Source organism: Nomascus leucogenys, chromosome 2 (genome assembly GCF_006542625.1).
Source record: "Nomascus leucogenys isolate Asia chromosome 2, Asia_NLE_v1, whole genome shotgun sequence".
Classification (NCBI taxonomy): domain Eukaryota; kingdom Metazoa; phylum Chordata; class Mammalia; order Primates; family Hylobatidae; genus Nomascus; species Nomascus leucogenys.
In genome coordinates, this window is record NC_044382.1 from 47,511,411 (window position 1) to 47,534,845 (window position 23,435).

At 47.9% G+C, this 23,435-nt stretch overlaps 1 protein-coding gene across 3 annotated transcripts; it reads left to right on the plus strand.

The window, feature by feature from the left end:
- Positions 1-8,494: 8,494 nt before the first annotated feature.
- On the plus strand, positions 8,495-23,034 carry MARVELD3 (MARVEL domain containing 3). 3 transcript variants are annotated; one of them, XM_012505034.2, is made up of 3 exons: positions 8,495-9,001; positions 11,604-11,731; positions 21,454-23,034. In XM_012505034.2, exons 1-3 carry the CDS (start codon positions 8,535-8,537, stop codon positions 22,089-22,091), a joined length of 1,233 nt encoding a protein of 410 aa, XP_012360488.2. In that variant the 5' UTR covers positions 8,495-8,534; the 3' UTR covers positions 22,092-23,034. The 3 variants fall into 3 exon arrangements, with proteins under 3 accessions (XP_012360488.2, XP_030685531.1, XP_030685528.1); XM_030829671.1 differs by having other exon boundaries at positions 8,495-8,838; XM_030829668.1 differs by lacking the exon at positions 21,454-23,034 and adding an exon at positions 15,296-16,440 and having other exon boundaries at positions 8,497-9,001.
- Positions 23,035-23,435: the final 401 nt, after the last annotated feature.

The window sequence follows — 23,435 nt, forward strand, 5'->3', positions numbered from 1 at the left end:
CACTCAGAGCCCCATGCTTGGTTTAATGCTCTGCTCTCACCACCTGGAAATTCGTAATAATATTTGATGGCCAGGCACAGTGGCTCACACCTGTAATCCCAGCACTTTGGGAGGCTGAGGCAGGAGAATCACTTGAACCAGGGAGGAGGAGGCTGCAGTGAGCCAAGATCGTGCCACTGCACTCCAGCCTGGCAACAGAGCAAGACTTCATCTCAAAGAAAAAAAAGAGAGAGAGAGAGAGAAAGCTAGAGGGCAAAGTACAAAGAACCCTGCAAACGAAGTGTCAGGATGTTAAAGAGAGCCAAAGACCACTTTCAGCTGGAGGAATATGAGCCGGCTTCCCGGAGACATGGCCCCGGGTGGCTCCCCTCCATTCATTCAAGAGTCACTTATTCATTGAACAAGTGCCTTCAGTGCCGTTGGAGTTCGAGGCCCTGGGGATTTGTCAGGGAGCAGGATATGTCCCCGCTTTCATGGAGCCTACTCTACAAGATACAGTCAGTCAAATAACAGACACATTAAAAAATAAACATAGAGGCCCGGCACAGTGGCTCATGCCTGTAATCCCAACACTTTGGGAGGCCAAGTCGGGCAGATCACCTGAGGTCAGAAGTTCGGAATTAGCCAGGACAACATAGCGAAACCCCGCCTCTACTAAAAATACGAAAATTAGCCAGGCGTGGTGGCACATGCCTGTAGTCCCAGCTACTCGGGAGGCTGAGGCAGAAGAATCATTTGAACCTGGGAGGTGGAGGTTGCAGTGAGCTGAGATTACACCACTGCACACCAGCCTGGGAAACAAGAGCAAGACTCAATCTAAAAAAAATAATAATAAAGTTGTGATTTTTTTTTAAGTATTTTGACTACTTGTGAGCAAACTTTTAGGCAATTTAGAGAAAAATACCCTTAGGCTAAGTGGATAAAATTTTTTTCTCAAATATTTAAAGATAGGCAAAACGTAACAAGCTTAAAGACTGTACTTTTCACATGTTCTACAAGTGGGCATGTATTATTATTATTATTATTATCATTATTTTGAGACAGGGTCTCACTCCATTGCCCAGGTTGCAGTGCAGGGGTGCCATCACAGCTCACTATAGACTCGACCTCCTGGGCCCAAGTGATCCTCTCACCTCAACCTCCCAAGTAGCTGGGACTAGAGGAGTGCACCACCACACCCAGCTAATTTTTGTATTTTTGGTAGAGACAGGGGTCTCCCTATGCTGCCCAGGCTGGTTTTGAACTCCTTAGCTCAAGCAATCCTCCCACCTCAGCCTCCCAAAGTGCTGGGATTACAGGTGTGAGCCACCATGCCTAGCCTGTGTATTATTTTTATAATCAGAAAAAACAGTTCTTAAAATCACTGGGGTGGTGATTTTAATCACATTTCCACCAATGTACAGAGTGCAAGAGCTGTGGGGACATGGCTACCTCCACCTACATTTTAAAGGACGTTTAGTTTAGTAGAAAAACCAAAAGTTTGGTAATACATGCTGTTGATGAACTTGTGGGGAAATAAACACTCTCATGTATAACTGATGGGAATACAAATCTATATAATTCCTATGGAGGACATTTGGCAATCTGTCAAAAGTTTAATGTCTTGGGAGGCTGAGGTGGGTGGATAACTTGAGGTCAGGAGTTCAAGACCAGCCTGGCCAACATGACAAAACCCTGTCTCTACTAAAAATACAAAAATTAGCCAGGTGTGGTGGCAGGTGCCTATAGTCCCAGCTATTTGGGAGGTTGAGGCAGGAGAATCACTTGAACCCGGGAGGTGGAGGTTGCAGTGAGCCGAGATCACGGCACTGCACTCCAGCCTGGGCGATAGAGTGAGACTCAGTCTCAGAAAGAAAAAAAAAAGGTTAATGTCTATGTGTCTATGTCTAGGTCACTTTTTAGACTGGTCCCTTCACCATTTCATTAAAGACTCACTCCATTCCAAGCCCTGCCATGATCACCACTGAGGCTGCAGATACAATACACCAGGCTGTTTTTTTTGTTTTTGAGACAGAGTTTTGCTGTGTCTCCCAGGCTGGAGGGAAATGGCTCCATCTCAGCTCACTGCAACCTCCGCCTCCCAGGTTCAAGTGATTCTCCCACCTTTGGATGGCTAGGTCACTTTTTAGACATTAAACTTTTGGAGATTTACCCCACAGATGTACATGTGAGAATGCAAAATAACATACAAGGTCTATCAAGAGAGGACTAATTAAATAAATTATGATACAGTCATAGAGCAGGGTGCTATGCAGCTTGAAAAAAAGAATGAGGACCTTTTTTATTTATCAATATGAAAAGATCTTCCAGATAATTACATGAAAATAGCAAGGCACAGAACAGAGAACACTGTGCTAGCTTTTGTGTGAATCAGGAAGAAGGGTATGTAGATTTGTTCTGCTTATATTTATGTGAATCAAACCCTAGAACAATTCACAAGAAAATCATTGCAATGACTGTTTGCTGAGGGGTGCTCTGGATCCCCTTTTCCAGCTGATATACCCATCCCCCAGCCATGATGACGCTGACTGACAGCAAGTCACAGCTATTCCTTCTCTGGGGAATTGCCTGCCACCCAACAGAGGGCCACCTGACTTGGAAAGGGTATGCTATGGTCTGAATGTCGGTGTTCCCCAAAATTCATATGTTGGAACCCAGTACCCAATGTGATAGTATCAAGAGACAGAGCCTTGGGGAAAGTGATGTGGTCATAAAGGCTCTGCCTTTATGAATGGAATTCATGCCCTTATAAAAGAAGATTGAAGGGAGCTTCCTTGCTCCTTTTACCACGTGAGGACACTTAGAAGGCATCATCTATGAGGAACAGGCCTTCATCAGACACCAAAGCTGCTAGCATCTTGATCTTGGACTTCCTAGTCTCCAGAATTAATGAGAAATAAATTTCTGTCATTTACAAATTATCCAGTCTATGGTCTTTGTTATAGCAGCCCAAATGGACTGAACAGAAATTGGTAGGAGAAGTGGGGTGCTGCTGTAACAAATACCAGAAAACGTGGGAGCAGCTTTGGAACTAGGTAATGGCCAGAGGTTAGAAGAGTTTGGAATAGCACACTAGAAAAATCCTATATTGCCATAAACATACTGTAAAGGGAAGTTCTGGTGAGGGATGAGAAGGAGAGGAGAGCTGTAGAGACCTCAACCTTCTTAGAGATTACGTAAGCAGGCCGGCACAGTGGCTCACACTTGTAATCTCAGCACTTTGGGAGGCAGAGGCCAGCGGATCATCAGGTCAGGAGTTCAAGACCAGCCTGGCCAACATGGTGAAACCTTGTCTCTACTAAAAATACAAAAATTAGCCAGCTGTGGTGGCACATATCTGTAATCCCAGCTACTCAGGAGCCTGAGGCAGGAGAATTGCTTGAACCCAGGAGGCAGAGGTTGCAATGAGCCAAGATCGCACCACTGCACTCCAGCCTTGGTGACAGAGCAAGACTGTGTCTCGGAAAGAAAATAATAAATAAAAGAGATTACCTAAGCAATCATGATCAGGATGTGCAAGGAAATATAGACCATCAAGGCCATTCTGACGAGCTCTCAGACAGCAGTGAGAAACATGTTATCAGAAACTGGAGGAAAGGCCATCCTTGTTACAGAGTGGCAAAGAACTTGGCTGAATTGTGTTCATGTCATAGTGTTTTGTGGAAGGTAAAACTTGCAAGCAATGAAATAGGCTATTTGGCAGAAGAAGTCTCTAAGCAAGTGTTGAAGGTACGGCATGGTTTCTCTTGACTGCTTACAGTAAAATATGAGAAGAAAGAATTGAATTAAAGATAAAATTTATAATTAAAAGAGAAGTTGAGGGCCTGGCACAGTGGTTCATGCCTATAATCCCAGCACTTTGGGAGGCAAAGGTAGGCAGATCACTTGAGCCCAGAGTCCGAGACCAGCCTGGCCAACATGGTGAAACCCCATCTCTACTAAAAATACACAAATTAGCCAGGCGTGGTGGCACATGCCTGTAATCCCAGCTACTCGGGAGGCTGAGGCAGAGAATAGCTTGAACCTAGGAGACAGAGTTTGCAGTGAGATGAGATGGCACCACTGCACTCCAGCCTGGCAACAGAGCGAGACTCTGTCTCAAAAAAAAAAAAAAAAAAAAGTCAATGCTGTGAAAGAGAAAAAAAATGTTGGGAAACTGTTATAGATTGAAGGAGACTTAAGGGAGCCTAAACAGACATGATGATGATGATGTGACAATGCATTATTCACATATCATGAATAATCCTTAATTGAATCCTTGGATTTTAAGTGCGGAGGGGGTACATATAAAGGACATTATTGGGATAATAAAAGAATTGGGTTATAGAGTATATATTCGATAATATTATATCAATGCTAAATTTCTGGATTGCGGTCACTGCAATGTGGCTGTGTAGGAGGAAGTTATTCTTTGGAAAAACATGTTGAAGTATTTAGGGGAAGAGCCATGTGTCTGGAATTTAGCACAAATGTTTCATTTTTTTAAGTTTACATCCATATATAGAGAGATGGAACAAATGTGGCAAAATGATAATAATTTGTGTATAAAGACACAAAACAAAGAGAAACGAAACTAAAAGGCAAGCTGGTTTGAGGGTTTGTTTATTCTGAAAGAGGTCTGCAGAGTTCAACAGCAAAGGTCTAAGAGAGGAAGGGCTATGCTGTTACACAAACCATCCTGTGTCTGCTTGTTCACCAGGCTTCCTCTGCATCCATAATGTCCCGGGCTCAGAACAGGGCTTTGCTCAATAAAGATTTGTGGAAGAATTTGGCCCCATCCTCTCCACTCTGGGAAGAAAGGCTTCAGGGCTCACAGTAGCACTTCTGTGGGTTGGAAGTTGATGTCTGGTCACCCCCACCCTCTTCGTTTTCCTTCTACTTACTCATCACTTCTTAATCCTCTTGAGTCTTAGCTCTAAAAGTTAAGAATTCCCTGGGGGCTCCGCCCAAAGCCTCTTCTCCATTCTTTCCTTCTTTCTCTACTCCCACGGAGCATCTCCAGCCCAACCCTCTCCCCATATTTCAGACTCATACATTCAACTGCAGCTAGACATCTACACTTGGATGAATTATAGCCATCTCAAATTTAGCATGTCCAAAATGGAAGTCTCTAATTTCCCCTCAAATCTGGTTCTGTCCAGTCTCCCCCGTCTCAGTAAAAAACCCCACCATTCACCTGGTCACTCCTCCCTTCCCCTCATTTCCCCACATCCGATCCATACTGTAAATTCTTCCCCAAAACTACAACCTGGATCTGTCAACTTGTCACTTTCTCCATGGCCACTATCACCCTCACCTGGACTCCTTCAGCAGCAGTTTTGTAACTCATCTCTTCCCTCTACTCTGGGCCCCCATCATCCACCCTCCTCACAGAAGCCAGAGTGGTCTTTCAAAAATATCAATCAGAAAAGGTTACTCTCCTCCTCAAAATCTTCAATGTTCCTCCACTGTTTAGAATAAAAATGCACACTGTCCTTCCTTCCTTCCTTCCTTTCCTTTCTTTCTCTCTCTTTCTTTTTCTTTCTTTCTTTCTTTCTTTCTTTCTTTCTTTCTTTCTTTCTTTCTTTCTTTCTTTCTTTCTCTTTTCTTTCTTCTTTCTTTCTTTTCTCTTTCTTTCTTTCTTTCCTTTTCTTCCCTCGGTGGCCCAGGCTGGAGTATAGTCGGCTCGCTGCAGACTCCCTACTTCCGGCCCCCGGGACTCTCCTGCCCCGGCCTGCGGGCTGCCTGGGATTGCCGGCACGTGCCACCACCCCTGCCTGCTTTTCCTCCTTTGGCTGGAGGCGCGGTTTCGCCATGTTGGCCAGGCTGCTCTCCAGCTCCTGACCTCGAGTGGTCTGCCCGCCTCGGCCTCCCGAGGTGCTGGGACTGCAGACGAAGTCCTGCTCACTCGGTGCTCGGTGTTGCCGGGGCTGGAGTGCAGTGGCGTGGTCTTGGCTCGCTGCAGCCTCCGCCTCCCAGCCGCCTGCCTTGGCTTCCCAGGGTGCTGGGATTGCAGCCTCTGCCCGGCCGCCGGTGGCCGTCTGGGAGGTGGGGAGCGTCTCTGCCTGGCTGCCCATCGTCTGGGATGTGAGGAGCGCCTCTGCCCGGCCGCCCCGTCTGGGATGTGAGGAGCGCCTCTGCCCGGCCGCCCAACGTCTGGGATGTGAGGAGCGCCTCTGCCCGGTCGCCCATCGTCTGGGATGTGAGGAGCGCCTCTGCCCGGTCGCCCATCGTCTGGGATGTGAGGAGCGCCTCTGCCCGGTCGCCCATCGTCTGGGATGTGAGGAGCGCCTCTGCCCGGCCGCCCAGTCCGGGAACTGAGGAGCCCCTCTGCCCGGCTGCCACCCCGTCTGGGAAGTGAGGAGCGTCTCTGCCCAGCCGCCCCATCTGGGAAGTGAGGAGCGCCTCTGCCCGGCCGCCCCGTCTGGGATGTGGGGAGCGCCTCTGCCCGACCGCCCCGTCTGGGAGGTCTACCACAGAGGCCAGAAGCAATGTGGGGGCTGGACGTGGTGGCTCACGCCTGTAGTCCCAGCACTCTGGGAGGCCGAGGTGGGTTGATCGCTTGAGGCTGGGAGTTTGAGACCAGCCTGGCCAACATGGCGAAACATGAAAAATACAACAGACAAACCAACCAACCAACCCAGCGACAACAAAACAGGTCTACCCTGGAGTCATACTCTAATTTTTTCTATTTTCCTCCCTTTCTGATCCTGTATCCCACTTTCTTTTTCTTCCTCTTCCTTCTCCTTCTTCTTTGTCAAATAGAGGATTGAGTTATTATCATTGATCCATACAAAGTCCCTCTCTCATTTATTTTCTTTAATTCCCACCCCCATTTCTATTCCCCGTCTTCCCATGTGCAACCTTCCTAATATGTTTGATATGCATCTTTTTGTTTGAATGTATTTTTAGAAAATGTTTTTGTGTGCAAAAAAAAATTAATAATAAAAAAAGAAAAAAATGCACACTGTCATCTACACCATCTGCCTGGTCCATTTCTCCAGCCTCATTTCATGCCCACCAACTCTACTCCCAGGGACCTCCTTGTCCAGCTCCTGTGTTTCTCAACCTTCTCTTTCTGGGACATTTTCTCAGCCTTCTTGTCATCCAGAACACAATTCAAACAACATCTTCCCAGGTCTATATGAGGAAACCTAACCTGCCCATTAAACTTTAGACACTGTCTTCTTTGTTTACTACCGGTTTTCCCTTTTCCTGACACACTAGAATGCAATCATCCTGCAAGCAAAGTTTCCACTATATCTCCAGTACCTGCTAAAGCAGGTGCTCATACATACTTGCTGAAAGAATTAATTACCAGATGGCAATTGTATATATTTTGTAATATCCTTACTTGGCAGAATTAAAAGCTGCCAATTTTGTGTAAGTCCCCATTTTAAAAAACAGGGCTATTTGTAAGCCCAGGACTATTGTGATAGATGAACTGGCTGCAAGCCCCTTACAACATACAACATAGGTGTTATAAGGGAAACAGGAGAAGGGAGAAAGAGGGACAGTGGATGGGTGGAGGGAGGAGTGGAAGGTGGGTGACTGGGTGGATGTGTGGGTAGGTTAGTGGCCAGATGGATGGGTGAGTGGATGAATGGTGGATGGGTGGATGAGTGGGTGGGTGGCTGGATGGGTGAGTGGGTGGATAAATGGGTGGATGGATGGGTGAGTTGGTAGATGGGTGGGTGAGTGGGTGGGTGGATGAATGGTGGATGGGTGGGTGGATGGGTGGATGAGTGAATGGGTGGGTGGATGGATGGTGGATGGGTGGGTGAGAGTGGATGGGTGGGTGAGTGGGTGAATGGGTGAGTGAGTGGGTGGATGGATGGCCGGGTGAGTGAGTGGGTGAGTGGGTGGATGGTAGATGGGTGGTGGATAGGTGGGTGAGTGGGTGGGTAGGTGGATGGATGGGTGGATGGTTGGGTGGGTAGGTGAGTAGGTGGATAGGTGGATAGATGGGTGGATGGATGGGTGAGTCGTTGAATGGGTGGATGGATGGGTGGATGGTTGGACGGGCGGGTGAGTGGGTGGATGGGTGGATGGATGGTGGATGGGTGGGTGAGTGGGTGGATGGGTGGGTGAGTGGGTGGATGGGTGAGTGAGTGGATGAGCGGGTAGTGGGTGGATGGGTGAATGAAAGTGTTTGGCTGAGTGAGTGAGAGGATGGGTACCTCTGGGAAGGTAAATCCAAGTTGCTGTGTAAGTTGAGCCAGAGGAGGTGGCCACAGTTGGCTCCCTTAGGCCGCCCACCTTGTGGGGTCACCAAGGGGTTACTTCGGGGCAGAAAGCCGCGGCTGTGGGTCGCCCCGCCCGGGTTTCCAGCAGCAGCACCCCGGCCCCCACCCAGCACACAGGCACCCCTCCCGCCCGGGCCCCAGACGCGCTCAGGGCGCCCCCTGACGGCGCCCGTGCTCAGGTGCGCTCCCGGACTAGCGCGCACGCGCACAGGTACGTGCCCGCCCCGCCCCCGGGCTTGGCCACCTGCCCAGGAAACTTGTTGGTTGTTGCCCTCGGGTCGCTCCCGGGCGGGGACACGGAACCGGGCCATGGAAGATCCGTCGGGGGCTCGCGAGCCCCGGACCCGGCCGAGAGAGCGGGACCCGGGACGGCGCCCCCACCCAGACCGAGACCGCACCCACGATCGACCGCGGGACCGACCCGGGGACCCGCGCAGGGAGCGAAGCAGCGACGGGAACCGGCGAAGGGACAGGGACCGGGACCCGGAGAGAGACCAGGAGAGGGACCGGAACCGCGACCGGAACCGGGACCGGGAGAGGGAGAGAGAGAGGGAGAGAGACCCGGACCGAGGCCCCCGCCGGGACACACACAGGGACGCGCGCCCTCGCGCAGGTGAACACGGAGTTTGGGAAAAGCCGCGCCAAAGCCGGACGCGGGACGGAGCTCGGGGACCGACCTGGGACGCAGCCGCGCCTCCTGGGCCCGCACCCTGGGAAGCCCCGGAGCCGCCGCAGCCGCAGAGGAAGGGGGACCCCGGGCGCCGCAGACCCGAAAGGTGAGAGGGGCCAGGGCGCTGCGACCTCCGCGCCGGGGACACCTGGGGCCCAGGCCGGCCTGCGAGGCCCTGGCGTCCCCGGGTTCTTGTCCTAGGAGCCCGTTTAAAGGAACAAATGCCGTTTCTCCCTTCTGCGCTCTCAGAGGCGACCTGGCAGGGAAGGAAAACTTTAGGTTTCCCCCTTCTCGTGGCCTGAACCCAATTAACAAAGCAAAAACCGCCCCTGTGAGCAGTGGCTGAGCTGGAGGACCTGGAGAAGAGAGAGGCCCCGGGACCCGAGAGGGAGGGGTGGGAGGAGAACAGGCGGGTGGGGTTCACCCCAGGCTCCTCCCCGGCCCGCCCCGCATGGTCACAGGACTGCGCCTTGGGGTTCAGACCCTTGCCCCGTGTTCCAGAGCCAGCCCTTCCCGACTCCAAAGTCCCCTTCCCTGTGGCCGGGCCGCCCACTTGGGAAGCCCAATGAAGAGTTAATAGTTTAATGTGTTACCCCTCCCAGGAATACATGCCTTCAAAAACAGGTGGGCCGGCGCGGTGGCTCATGCCTGTAATCCCAACACTTTGGGAGGCCGAGGCGGGCGGATCACCTGAGGCCAGGCGTGATGGCGGATGCCTGTAATCCCAGCTAATTGGGAGGCTGAGGCGGGAGAATCGCTTGAACCCGGGAGGCGGAGTTTGCAGTCAGCCGAGATCGCACCACTGCACTCCAGCCTGGGCGACAAAGGGAGACTCGACTCAGAAAAAAAAAAAAAAAAAAAAAAAAAAAAAAAGACAGTGGGAGACGCTACATTTTTAACCAAAGAACAAAGTCTACATAAAATTCCCCCACTGAAGGGTACAGGTTTGTTTTCCCTTTTGCCAGTGAGGTCTCTCTAGGCAGCGTCATTCGAATCCCACGGCTGCTTGAGACCGCACCCTCCTAATGAAAAAACTTTGCCATCTCTGCCTTGCACAGAATTCCCATAGGCCCCTTGTAAGGAGAAAGGTTCAGGATGTACTGGAAGACTCTGTGAGCTAGGGGAGGGTGGAGGTGGAAGGAAAGACAAGAGGGGACCTGATCCCCACACCCCCTCCTAGGGACCTGGTGTTTTTTTCAATCCATTGAATGCGCAGATAATGTGCACCACAGGGTGAACTGTGAGCAGATGGGGTATCTCGCCTGCCGGCTCCAACAGGAGACAGGTCCGAGGTGACGACTGCTTCTGGTTTTTGACACCTGGCCTCTTCTCTAGGGAGGAGTCAGGCTCCCCTCTCCCAGGGACTTGGAGGCTGAGCCCAGTCTCTCTCCCTGCTATGTCCACACAGCGGGAAAGCTCCTATCCTGAGTTTATGTTACATTATCTAAAACCAACTAGCATAACAAAGGGTGCGCCCAGATACAGTCAAAGCTGCGCCCAGGGAAACGGCTGTTGTTTCCCTGACTAAAGCCCATTGCACTTGCAACTGCAGGACCTGGGAAAATTCAGAGCTGCATTTTTAGGTTTCTTTAAAAACCACTGTCCGAGCCAGACGCGGTGGCTCACGCCTGTAATCCCAGCACTTTGGGAGGCCGAAGCGGGCGGATCATTGGAGGTTAGGAGTTCGAGACCAGCCTGGCCAACATTGGGAAACCCCATCTCTACTAAACATACAAAAAAATTAGCCGAGCGCGGTGGCACACGCCTGTAATCTCAGCTACTCGGGAGGCTGAGGTGGGAGGACTGCTTGAACCCGGGAGGCAGAGGTTGCAGTGAGCTGAGATCTCGACACTGCACTCCAGCCTGGGTGACAGAGTGAGACTCCATCTCAAAAAAAAAGAAAGGAAGACTGGGGAGGAAGAGGAAAGGTGTCCCAAGGAGAAAAATAGCTTCTGTAGTAACCCAGAGGCATGGAAAAGCCGTCATCTTTTGAGGGTAAGGGGGTAGTTCAGTATGGCTGGGTCTGTGAGCATGAGGTTGTGAGTGTAGAGAGATGAACAGGGGCCTCCTGTGCATGCTAAAAGTTTTAAAAATTTCAAACCTAAGAGAGACATGATGTTCTAGAAAGACTGTGGGAGCCTGGCAAGTAGAATGCAGCTCCCTGTTGAATCTTGAACAAAGTCCAGGATGTGCTGCATAAAGCAAGGAGAGAAGGGACAGAAAATGCTAGGGCTGGCAGAGGAAGAAATGATGTGATGATGTCAAAATCCGTGGTCTGCAGCGCCCATGTGCTGACTTGGCACTTTCCAAAGTAACAAAGGGAGGAAGAGAATGCCTGCATGGGCATCAGAGTCATGTGAATGCAAACTGGTTTTGAAGAGGCCTGGTGCATGCTGAACTGAGAACTTGCACTCACAGGAAGACAGCTCACAGCTACATGGTGAGACAGCTCCCAAGGGCAGACAAACCATCAAAGGTGGTGCTCAGTGGTACCACAGCATCTGTCACGTGGTTAGCGGAGCTGGGCCAAGTATTTGGATGTCCCATGGGGCCACTAAACCAGAGAATTCTCTGGAGTTTAAAATACCGGGACAAATTATATTTCTGTTCTGCTAATGTTTGGGCCCAGCATGAGGAGTCAAGAGTTCTAATCCTGAACGCTATTGAATGAGAGACCCCCTAATGACGTGTATGCTTTTTGGTTATAGTGAACCCCCTTCAGGGAGATATCTGCCCTCCACCCCCAGGCTTGGACGAGAGGAGGTGGAATATTACCAGTCAGAGGCGGAAGGACTCCTGGAATGCCATAAATGCAAATACTTGTGCACTGGGAGAGGTGAGCCGTTTTGCAGGGTGTTTGATCATTTACTGTCACTGGTGGTTCTGGAAGGGATGGTCTGAGCTGGTGAAGCAAAAATTCAAGCAGATTCCCTTGTGGGTTCCTAGCATTTTCATTTCTGTACTTGTGAGGTTCTTGTTTTCTTTTAAAAAAAAAAAAAAAAAAGAAGGAACGTCTCAAAAGTGCTGCTAGATTTCCTGTGCCTCTCCTTAAACATGCCCTGGGTTTGCAAAGGCAAGCAGCCATGTTTGCAGCCTTCAGACTCCAGGTGGAAGTGCAGAGGCCTGTAGGTGGAACTGGCTATGAGCTGCCAGCTGTCAGAGGAGGGATCTTCTGGCGAGGCAGCTGAATTAAGAGAGGGAAAATAACCTGGCGTGGGCAGCCAAGTTGCAGCACCTGTTCTCCTTGAAGATCTGACGCCCAACACTTGATCAATGGCTTTTAAACTTTATTGACTGAGGCCAGGCACAGTGGCTCACGCCTGTAATTTCAGCACTTTGGAAGGCCCAGGAGGGAGGATCACTTGAGCCCAGGAGTTTGAGACCAACTTGGGCAACATAGCAATACCCCATCTCTATTTAAAAAAAAAAAAAAAAAGGAAAAAAGGCTGGCGTAGTGGCTCACGCCTGTAATCCCAGCACTCTGGGAGGTCAAGGTGGGTGGATCACTTGAGGTCAGGGGTTCAAGACCAGCCTGGCCTGAGGAGGAGAATTGCTTGAACCTGGGAGGAGGAGGTTGCAGTGAGCAGAGATCACATCACTGCACTCCAGCCTGGGTGACAGAGTGACACTCCATCTCAAAAAAATTAAAAATTTAAAAAATTTTAAAAATAATAAGGCTGGGCACGGTGGCTCACACCTGTAATCCTAGCACTTTGGGAGGCCAAGGCGGGCAGATCACCTGAGGTCGGGAGTTCAAGACCAGCCTGACCAACATGGAGAAACCCCATCTCTACTAAAAATATAAAATTGGCTGGGGTGGTGGCGCATGCCTGTAATCACAGCTACTTGGGAGGCTGAGGCAGGAGAATCACTTGAACCCGGGAGGCGGAGGTTGTAGTGAGCTGAGATTGCTCCATTGCACTCCAGCCTGGGCAACAAGAGTGAAACTACGTCTCAAAAAAAAAATAATAATAATAATAATAATATATATGTATATATATATACACACACATAATATATTCATAAGGTTGTTAAATATATATATTTTTTACATTAAGACCAAGTTCACACACACACAGAAACAAAAATGTGAAACCATACTGACCCTATTATATACCAAGTACTCTGATATTTTCTATCCCGTTCATTAAAAACAAAATCATTTTTTAAAAACCATACTTCTTTAGGACCCACAGTCTGAAAAACACTTCCAGCCTATCAGGTATCCACCCCAAATATGGCATCCCCAGGTTCCCGTTCTAGCGGTCTTGGCCTTGCCAGCAATGAAGAAAATCTGGTTTGTCTGGGTGAGAGCTTACAGTTCACATGATTTGGTGAGAAATATTTCTTGGTTTACTATGACTAAGGGAGAAAACGTTCCAGCCTAAGGGAGAGAACTCATGGAGCTCATACCTGAAAATGTAATCTCAGGATAATTCCAAAGATGCATATGATCATAGGATTATAGGAACTTTGAGGAAAGGGCTCTAGGCGATGCAGGTACAAGGATCATTACTCTAGTTGCAGATATTGGCACAACCTCACAGCCTGTAATTCTGTCAACAGCTCCTGAGCTTCAGAGAAGTACAGTAAGATCTCCAGAGGACTGTGTTCTCATTGAGAGCAAACAACAAAAATTATGAATATACAAATAAAGTTCAGGAAAAAATATAATATTCACAGTGATTTTTTTAAATTGGTTGTATTATAGGCAATTGTTACATTGCATGTTTTCTTAAGTCTACATTTTCTTTTTTTGTTGTTGTTATAAGTAAGTATAACTGTCTTTCTTTTTTTTTTTTTTTTTTTTTTTTTGAGACAGTCTTGCTCTGTAGCCCAGGCTGGAGTGCAGTGGCATGATCTCGGCTCACTGCAACCTCTGCCTCCCGGGTCCCAGTTCAAGCAATTCTCCTGCCTCAGCCTCCCGAGTGGCTGGGAGGTAGCATGTGCCACCACGCCCAGCTAATTGTTGTATTTTTAGTAGAGACAGAGTTTCACCATGTTGGCCAGGCTGGTCTTGAACTCCTGACCTCGTGATCCGCCCGCCTTGGCCTCCCAAAGTGCTAGGATTATAGGCGTGAGCCACCACGCCTGGCCGTATAACTTTCATAAATAAAATGGTGACAGAGTGAGACCCTGTCTGTAAAAGAAAAAAGAAAGAAAACAATAATGTTGTTTGCATTCTGGGGGAAAATTATACAGTGTAAAGATCACACTTGAGAGAGCATCACCATTTCAGTTAGACAATGTGTAGCTGTGGTTTCATGAATAGACCAACTGGAACCAGGCATAAAATCTGGTTATCAAACATCAGGTGGGATGTTGACAGGCTGACGTTGGCAGCATGTACAATTTCCAGCTCAGAAGCACCCAGCTTATATGATGTTGAGCAAAAGAAGCCACACACACAAAAGCACATAACTGTATTATTCCATTTACATGATATTCCAGAAAAGGCAGAACTAGTTTCTAATGAGAGAGGGCAGATCAGTGGTTTGCTGACAAGGAAAGTGAGGGATTGACTACAAGGCGTCACTAAGGAAATTTCTAGGGTAATGAGAATGTTCTGTGTCTTGATTATGGTTACATGGTACATACATTTGTCAAAACTCATCAAGCTGTATGCTTAATATGGGTCTTTTTGTTGCATATAAGTTATATTTCACTAAGGTTGATTTTAAGGAAAGCAGCCAGTTTTCCTTCTCCAAGAGATAAAGAAGCCAAGGGCCGGGGAAGAATCCAGCTCTGGGAAAATATCACAGCCCAGATACACTCTTTAGGGAACTAAATAAAACAGCATTAAACTTTAAGACATACTTATGAGTTAAAGTCTAAGAACAATAAAACAATTTTTTTAATTTGGTAAGCATTAAAGGTTTAATTAACTTAATTTTTTCCTATTTCTTTTTTTTTTTTTTTTTTTAATTAGAGATGGAGTATCACTATGTTGCCCAGGTTAGTCTCAAACTCCTGGGCTCAAGCAATCCTCCCACCTTGGCTTCCCAATGTGCTGGGATTACAGGCGTGAGCCACCTCACCCGGCCTTGTTTCATCTTTTTGGTGGTGGGGGGTGGAATGTTCTTACCCTTTTATCCAGGATGGCTTTGTTTCTGCTCACTGGCCTGATCTCTCCCATCATCCTCCTGCCCCACTCTCAGGGCACACTGCTTTGCTCTTTTGAGTGTCACCCCTCTGAGTCCATAGTATTTCTGGCACCATTTCTGGAGACCACAGTTCCCTACTGCCCTCTGGTTTTAATAGCGCTGCTTTGGCCTGGGGTGTTCCACAGGGGCAGAAGCCTACAGGGGTCTGAGCCTTGCGCCGAAGGTGGGCCTCAGGTGGAAGAGTCTCCTGGTGCCAAACAGCATCACTCAAAAATGGTAACACCCTTTTTTTGCAGCCTGCTGCCAAATGCTGGAGGCTCTCCTGAACTTGCTGATCCTGGCCTGCAGCTCTGTGTCTTACAGTTCCACAGGGGGCTACACGGGCATCACCAGTTTGGGGGGCATTTACTACTACCAGTTCGGAGGGGCTTACAGTGGCTTTGATGGTGCTGACGGGGAGAAGGCCCAGCAGCTGGATGTCCAGTTCTACCAGCTAAAGCTGCCCATGGTCACTGTGGCAATGGCCTGCAGTGGAGCCCTCACAGCCCTCTGCTGCCTCTTCGTTGCCATGGGTGTCCTGCGGGTCCCATGGCATTGTCCGCTGTTACTGGTGACCGAAGGCTTGTTGAACGTGCTCATCGCGGGGGGGTACATCCCGGCCTTGTACTTCTACTTCCACTACCTCTCTGCTGCCTATGGCTCTCCTGTGTGTAAAGAGAGGCAGGCGCTGTACCAAAGCAAAGGCTACAACGGTTTCGGCTGCAGTTTCCACGGGGCAGATATAGGAGCTGGAATCTTTGCTGGCCTGGGCATTGTGGTCTTTGCCCTGGGGGCTGTCCTGGCCATAAAGGGTTACCGAAAAGTCAGGAAACTAAAAGAAAAGCCAGCAGAAATGTTTGAATTTTAAGGGTTTCTAAAACGTTCTGCCAGATGCAAGTGGTGGTGGAAGGTACTCTGAGCCACTGTCTTTCCCAAGAATCCCTTGTTGTGGAACTTTCCAATGCTGGAAAAGCAGCTAGCCAGCGTTGGTGTGGTGGGCGGAGCCCCAGTCGCATGGAGTAGTGTTCATGGATGCAACAGACCCTGGCTTCTGGAGTCCTCTGTGAGTGAGGGACCAACCAAAATTTTTTTTCAAAAAGCAAAAAAATGGCTTGCCTCGGTGGCTCACACCTGTAACCCCAGCACTTTGGGAGGCTGAGGTGGGTGGATCACTTGAGGTCAGGAGTTTGAGACCAGCTTGACCAACATGGTGAGCCCCCATCTCTAATAATACAAAAAAAATTAGCCAGGTGTGGTGGTGGGCACCTGTAATCCCAGCTACTTGGGAGGCTGAGGCAGGTGAATCGCTTGAATCCGGGAGGCGGAGATTGCAGTGAGCCGAGATCCCGCCACTGCACTCCAGCCCAGGCGACACAGCGAGACTCCGTCTCAAAAAAAAAAAGCAAAAAAACTGGAGCCCAAGAGCCACAAGGAAAAGGCATGTACTACAACAGAGTGCACTTCTTCATTCAGTAAAGGGAGGTCACCAAGAGAATTTGATGAACTTTATCTTCAAAGTTCCTGGGCACAGTGGCTCACACCTGTAATCCCAGAGCTTTGGGAGGCTGAGGTAGGAGGATTGCTTGAACCCAGGAGTTCAAGTTTGCAGTGTGCTATGATTGTGCCACTGCACTCTAGCCTGAGCAACAGACCGGGACCGTATTGCCAAAATACCAAAAAAAAAAAAAAAAGTTCATGGAGAGCCACATAGACATGAGACCACACTTCAGCCTGAATTTTTCTAAAACACAGCTGTCTCAAGCAGATTAGCCCACACGTTTTTCCACACTGAACTCTCCAGTCCTTCCACTTCCTTAATTCTGCAAATGGAGGGAGTGGGGACTCTTAGGAAACTACTCCTGTAAAATTGAAGTTGGAGGTAGGCGTGGGCTGAGGAAAGAGGAATCAGATTAATTATCTGGGTTGCAAAGAGGCTATTCTGCAAGCCCCTTGCAGTGGCCCTGAAAGCTCAATAAGTGTTTTGTACCTCTTCTAAATGTGCCATTGTGTGAAGCATTAAACCCAACATCTAGAATTCAGGATCCATCTGGAATAAAAGGATGTAAAATCTTTCCCAACAGAAGAGTGTTACTTTTGGCCAGACAACTTCATGGGTTCTTAATGCACATTAAATTATGACTTATGGAACATTACAATATATTCTCGGTCCAAGTGAATAAGTTTTTTGCTTTATGTGAATCCAATAAAAAATCCAAAGAATTTTAATTTGGAATTGATGTCCTCTTTACAATACATTTATAATATTCTCTTAAATACAGATAATTTGTCACATTTAAAAGGTGAGTTCCATTTGAGTTTAGAAAAGGAAATATATATATATACATGCTTGTATATGATTGGAAAATTTCTTGAAGAATAACATCAGAAAGTATTAACAGTTTTGCTTTTGAAGAGAAGGGGACTTTTCATTTATGCATGGCTTGACTGCACATGTATTAATTTTAGAAAAATAAAAAGTAAAAAAGTTGACTTGCTCTCCTCAGTTTTTTTCAGGACCACATTTAAAGTTCAAAGGCAGGTATGGATATATAGTTAAGCAGATTATTACATGATCAGCCACAAAAACAGCCTCAACCATAAATACTTCTTTTTTTTGTTGTTTCTGATTTTTGAGACAGGATCTGGCTCTGTCGCCCAGGCTGGAGTGCAGTGGCGGGATCTCGGCTTACTGCAACCTCTGCCTCCCAGGCTTAAGCTGTCCTCCCACCTTAGCCTCCCGAGTCACTGGAACTACAGGCCCATGCCACTGTGCCTGGCTAATTTGTTTATTTTTAGTAGAGATGGGGTTTCACCATGTTGCCCAGGCTCATCTCGAACTCCTGGGCTCAAGTGATCCACCGACCTCAGCCTCCCAAAGTGCTGGGATTATAGGCATGAGCCACCGCGCCAGACCCAGAAAGACGTTATTTACAACAAAGATCTCATGTCGTTTCAGGATCTCTGCTTCCCTCTACCAAACCCTCTGCTGTCTTTCCGGAGACTTGTCCCATCCCACCATAGAAATAAACTGCTAGCTCTGCTCGCCACCCTTTTCCCCTTCCCCTGCCCCCTGTGTCTTTCTGCACTAACAGCATGCTTGGAAATACTTGAGCCTGCTTGATATTGATAGGTAAGCCAGGCCAACCCTGGCTGGAACCTGGGATAATATTCCCTGGCCATATTCCTTCAACAGTCCCAATATCATTGGACCTAGCAGAAGACCATTATTCCTGTCAATTGGCGCAGTCAACAGGTGGTTGACAAGATCTAGATTTATTCCATTGTAGCCTAACAGATAGATGCTGCCTGGGTTGTGAATCCGTCCCAGAGGAAAACGTCCCACTCTTTTGTATTTTCAGTAGAGTATTTCTGTTTCCCTTCAAGGGGTGAAATATTAATGTCCATGCAGAAGGAAAACCAAGGGAGAGAAAGGTGTTGGGTCCACTAACCCCCATGAATTAGAATGATGTCTGGGTCAATTCGCTTGCTCTGCTGTAGGGAGAGTGTAAACCAGTAGCTTACTGTGCCTGAGTGATGAGTGGGCAGTTTTAGTCTGATGTTATTTTCAGTTTTAAATTAGAGGAATGTAACTTCTCAACTATCAGAGCCCTCAACTGCCATGTCCCTGTGGACCGCTAGGAATTTGTGTGGGCCCAGCAGGAGATAGGATTAGCAAGCTGAGTAGCTGTTGCCTAAGTACTTTAGAGTCTTTCACTGCCCTGATTATAAACATCATGGTACCCCCTAGTGTGTTAGAGGGTTGTCCTAATTTCTGGGCAAGCACACTCTTCTTAAATTTATCCCATTCTTTCTTACGTTTCTCACCAATCCCCTTCCATTTTGGAAACATTACCGAGTAGCGTCACCATCCGTTTGTATACTATTTTATTTTTAGAGTATTTTCACATACTTGCTTTTTTTGTTGTTGTTAACTTCCCACAGTATCACACAGTTGCTTTCATTGGAGCCTCCCCACATCCCTGTGGGTGAAGATTGGCAGACTTAGCTTCATTTGTCATATTGTCTGAGGCTTAGAAGGACTGAATGGCTTGGCAAGGCAGTAAAAAACGGGGACTTGAACCTGGTGGTCCTGCTCTCGGTTCATTTGTTTTTCTCTTCATGCTCATCCCTGAATGCCACGGGAATGGCAGGAGACCCTCTCCCAGAAGGACACCTAAGAAGGATTTGGGGCCTCTGTCAGTAACAAATAAAAGCTGACCTTGGACAAGAATATCTTCAGTCTGTTGGCCTGTTGGCTTCCTCTGCCTCGTGCCATTTGTGGGTTCCTTTCAGTCCAAATATCTATCAGTAAGGTCCTGGTTGAATAGACGAATCGATCCATACTACGAAGTCGAAGGCCACTTAACAAAATGTGGCTCCTCTTGTAGGAACTGATCTGAAAACATCTGGAGGATATAGTAAATGAAAAAATCAAAATGCAGAACAGTGTACGTGATACACTTACTTTTGTGGAAAAATGCTGGGAAGGGAATGAAATGCAGATTTAAATGTGCTTTTTATTTGCATAAAGGAACACTGGACAATTATATTAGAAATCAATGAAAGTGGTTGGCAATATTGAAGAGACTGGATATGAGTGAAATTTCTCAGTTTATACCTTATGTCATTTCAGTTTTTTAGAAACTTTTCATTTTGAAATATAGATTTGCAAGAAGTCACAAAAACAATGCAGAGTACTCCTGTGTACCCTTAACCCAGTTTTCTCCAATGATAATATGTTGCATAACTAGTACAATATCAAGACCAGGAAAGTAGCAATCTACAGAGCTCATTTAGGTTTCCCCCTTTTACCTGCACACATTTGTATGTGTTTGTAGTTCTAAGCCGTTTTATCTCATGTGCAGATTTGTGTGAGTGGCACCACGATGCAATCCAGAACTGTTCACTTATCCTGGACATCCCTGTGCTAACTCTTCATAGTCACATCCATCTTCTTCCTCCCTCCCCCATCCCTACTCATTCCTGTCCCCTGTTGATCACCAATCTGGGCTTCTCTATAATTTTGTCCTTTTGAGACTGTTACATACATGAAATCACACGGTATGTAACTTTTTGAGACTGGTTCTTTTTTTTTTTTTGGAGACAAGAGTTTTGCCCTTGTCGCCCAGGCTAGAATACAATGGTGCGATCTCGGCTCATTGCAACCTCCGCCTTCCGGGTTCAAGTAATTCTCATGCCTCAGCCTTCCAAGTGGGTGGGATTACAGGCGCCTGCCACCACACCTGGGTACTTTTGTATTTTTAGTAGAGCTGGGGTTTCACCATGTTGGCTAGGCTGGTCATGAACTCCTGACCTCAGGTGATCTGCCTGCCTCAGCCTCCCAAAGTGCTGGGATTACAGGCATGAGCCATTGTGCCCAGCCAAGACTGGTTCTTTTTCACTCATCATAATTCGCTTGAGATCCATTCAAGTTGTTGCATGTATCAGGAGTTCATTCCTTTTTTTTTTTTTTTTTTTGAGACGGAGTCTCACTTTGTCACCCAGACTGAGTGCAGTGGCATGATCTCGGCTCACTGAAACCTCTGCCTCCTGGGTTCAAGCAATTCTCCTGCCTCAGCCTCCGGGGTAGCTAGAACTACAGGCACGTGCTGCCACACCTGGCTAATTTTTGTATTTTTAGTAGAGATGGGGTTTCACCATGTTTGTCAGGCTTGTCTCCAACTTCTGACCTCAGGTGATCTGCCTGCCTTGGCCTCCCAAAGTGCTGAGATTACAGGCGTGAACCACTGCACCCAGCCTAGGAGTTCATCCCTTTCTATCGCTGAGTAGGGTAGTCCATGGTATGGGCGTACCCATTTGTGTAACCAGAGTCACCCATTGAAGGACATTGGGGTTGTTTCCAATATTTGGCTATTATAAATAAAGCTACAATGAATATTTATGTCCACGTTTTTGTTTTCAGAGTTGTACTTTGATTTTTCAAACGTAGATTGAAAACAAAACAAAACAAAAACGAAAAGCAAATTAAATATACTGATGTTGAGGCTGGTTGAGGTGGCTTACGCCTGTAATCCCAGGACTTTGGGAGGCCAAGGCAGGTGGATCACTTGAGGTCAGGAGTTCGAGGCCAGCCTGGCCAACATGGTGAAACCCCATCTCTATTGAAAATACAAAAAATTAGCCAGGCAGGGTGGCGCGTGCCTGTAGTTCCAGCTACTCAGGAGACTGAGGCAGGAGAATCGCTTGAAGCCAGGAGGTGGAGGTTGCAGTGAGCCAAGATCACACCATTGCACTCCAGCCTGGATGACAGAGTGACACCCTGTCTCAAAAACAAAACAAAAAAATGTTGACATTGAATCGACCACGTCCTTAAAATCAGGTGGCCTGTGGTGTGTCTCTGGCTTGGCCTGGGTGAGTAATGTCAGTGTTAAAGCCCGAATCTCTCTTCTCCTAGGTGTGGTGCAGATAGTGGAGGTGGTCTTGAATGGGATGGTTCTCATATGCATCGTGGCCTCCTACTTTGTCCTTGCCGGATTCAGTGCCAGCTTTTCCAGTGGCGGTGGCTTTGGGAACAACTACTACTCACCGTTCGAGGGCACTGAGCTAGAGCAGGTTCGGCAGCTGGACCAGCAGTACACGATCCTCCGGTCGCCCCTGATATACGGTGGCGTGGCTGTTTCTCTGGGACTGGGGGTCCTCACCATGGGCGTTTTACTCCAAGGAGCCAAGAGTCTAACAATGTTGTCAGGGAAGTGGCTCCTCACGGAGGCCTCCTTCAGCCTCCTAGCGGCTGCGGGCTACTGCACAGGCATTGGTGTTTACCTCCACGTGGCTCTGCAGATCAATAGCACCGACACTTGCAAAACAAGAGAGAGGCTCTATGCCCGCAAGGGTCTCACCTGGATGAACTGCCAGCTGGCAGGCACCGACGGAGCAGCAGCCACCTTTGCTTGTCTTCTCGTGATCATGTACGGCGCCAGCACGGTGCTGGCCCTGCGTAGCTATCGAGAACAGAAGCGCTACAAAGGCAGCCGAGAACAGCCCAGAAGTTACTGTGATGCACCGGAATATCTGTGGTCTGGAACTCTTTGAGATCTTCCGGAACCTAAATGTGAACCCACATTGTTTCTCTCAAAAAGACAGGTCTTTTAAAACTCCACATTAGACGACTATGGTTTTCACACACTTGATTTTATAAATGCTCTCTTTAGACTGAGGCAAAGTTTAAGAATTGAGGACAGGCATGGTGGCTCATGCCTGTAATCCCAGCATTTTGGGAGGCTGAGGTGGGCGGATCACTTGAGGTCAGCAGATTGAGTGAGTCCAGCCTGGCCCACATAGGGAAACCTTGTCTCTACTAAAAATACAAAAAATCGCCGGGCATGGTGGCTCACACCTGTAATCCCAGCACTTTAGGAGGCCAAGGTGGGCGGATCACCTGAGGTCAGGTGTTTGAAACCAGCCTGGCAAACATGGTGAAACCCCGTCTCTGCTAAAAATACAAAAATTAGCTGGGTGTGGTGACAGGCGCCTGTAATCCCAGCTAGTCTGGAGGCTGAGGCAGGAGAATCTCTTAAACCCAGGAGGCAGAGGTTGCAGTGAGCCAAGACCATTGCACTCCAGCTTGGGCAACAAGAGCAAGACTCCATCTCAAAAAAATACAAAAAGTCAGCTGGGCTTGGTGGCGAACACCTGTAATCCCAGCTACTCAGGAGGCTAAGCCACAAGAATCACTTGAACCTGGGAGGCAGAGGTTGCAGTGAGCAAACTCCACTCCACGTCACTGCACTGCAGCCTGGGCAACAGAGCGAGGCTCTGTCTCAAAAACGACGACGACAACAAAAAAGATAGGACAGTAGATTTTATTAGACCCTGAAGGCATACCAGAGGCTTTTTCATTTCTGCATTCCCTGACAGTGCTCCATAGAGTAGGCCTTCAAAGGTAGATAGTAATCTTATTACCCTGGACTGTTCTCATAATGTAACAGATCACTAACACTGAATCTTAAAAATAAAGTTCTTTTAGTAATTTTAATCTGACATGTTTTATACCTATTCTTATACTTTACAGCTTGCCCCAAATATATTAGTTCAAGTCAGATGCAACTAGAAATACACATTCTCGTTACGGTCTTTTTTCTAATTGTCCTCTTGCTTTTTAGTAGTGAATTCTTATGGAACCTGTTCAGGACAAAGGATCGAAGCTAAGTCTACTACCTAAGCGGAAAAGATCTAGATTATACTTTTATAAAAACAAAGCTTGGAAAATAATCAACTGGAAATCTACATTGCTAGGTTAAAAGTTGTGGTGTCTTGGCCAGGCACAGTGGCTCACGCCTGTAATCCCAGCACTCTAGGAGGCCAAGGCAGGTGGATCACGAGGTCAAGAGTTCAAGACCAGCCTGGCCAAAATGGTGAAACCCTGTCTCTACAAAA

Bases quoted from the DNA above. Each gene is read 5' to 3' on its own strand.
- MARVELD3 (XM_012505034.2), top strand. From the start codon at position 8,535: ATGGAAGATCCGTCGGGGGCTCGCGAGCCCCGGACCCGGCCGAGAGAG. The intron at 9,002-11,603 runs GTGAGAGGGGCC...TTTTGGTTATAG, and splicing joins GGGCGCCGCAGACCCGAAAG to TGAACCCCCTTCAGGGAGAT. The intron at 11,732-21,453 runs GTGAGCCGTTTT...CTCTTCTCCTAG, and splicing joins ATACTTGTGCACTGGGAGAG to GTGTGGTGCAGATAGTGGAG.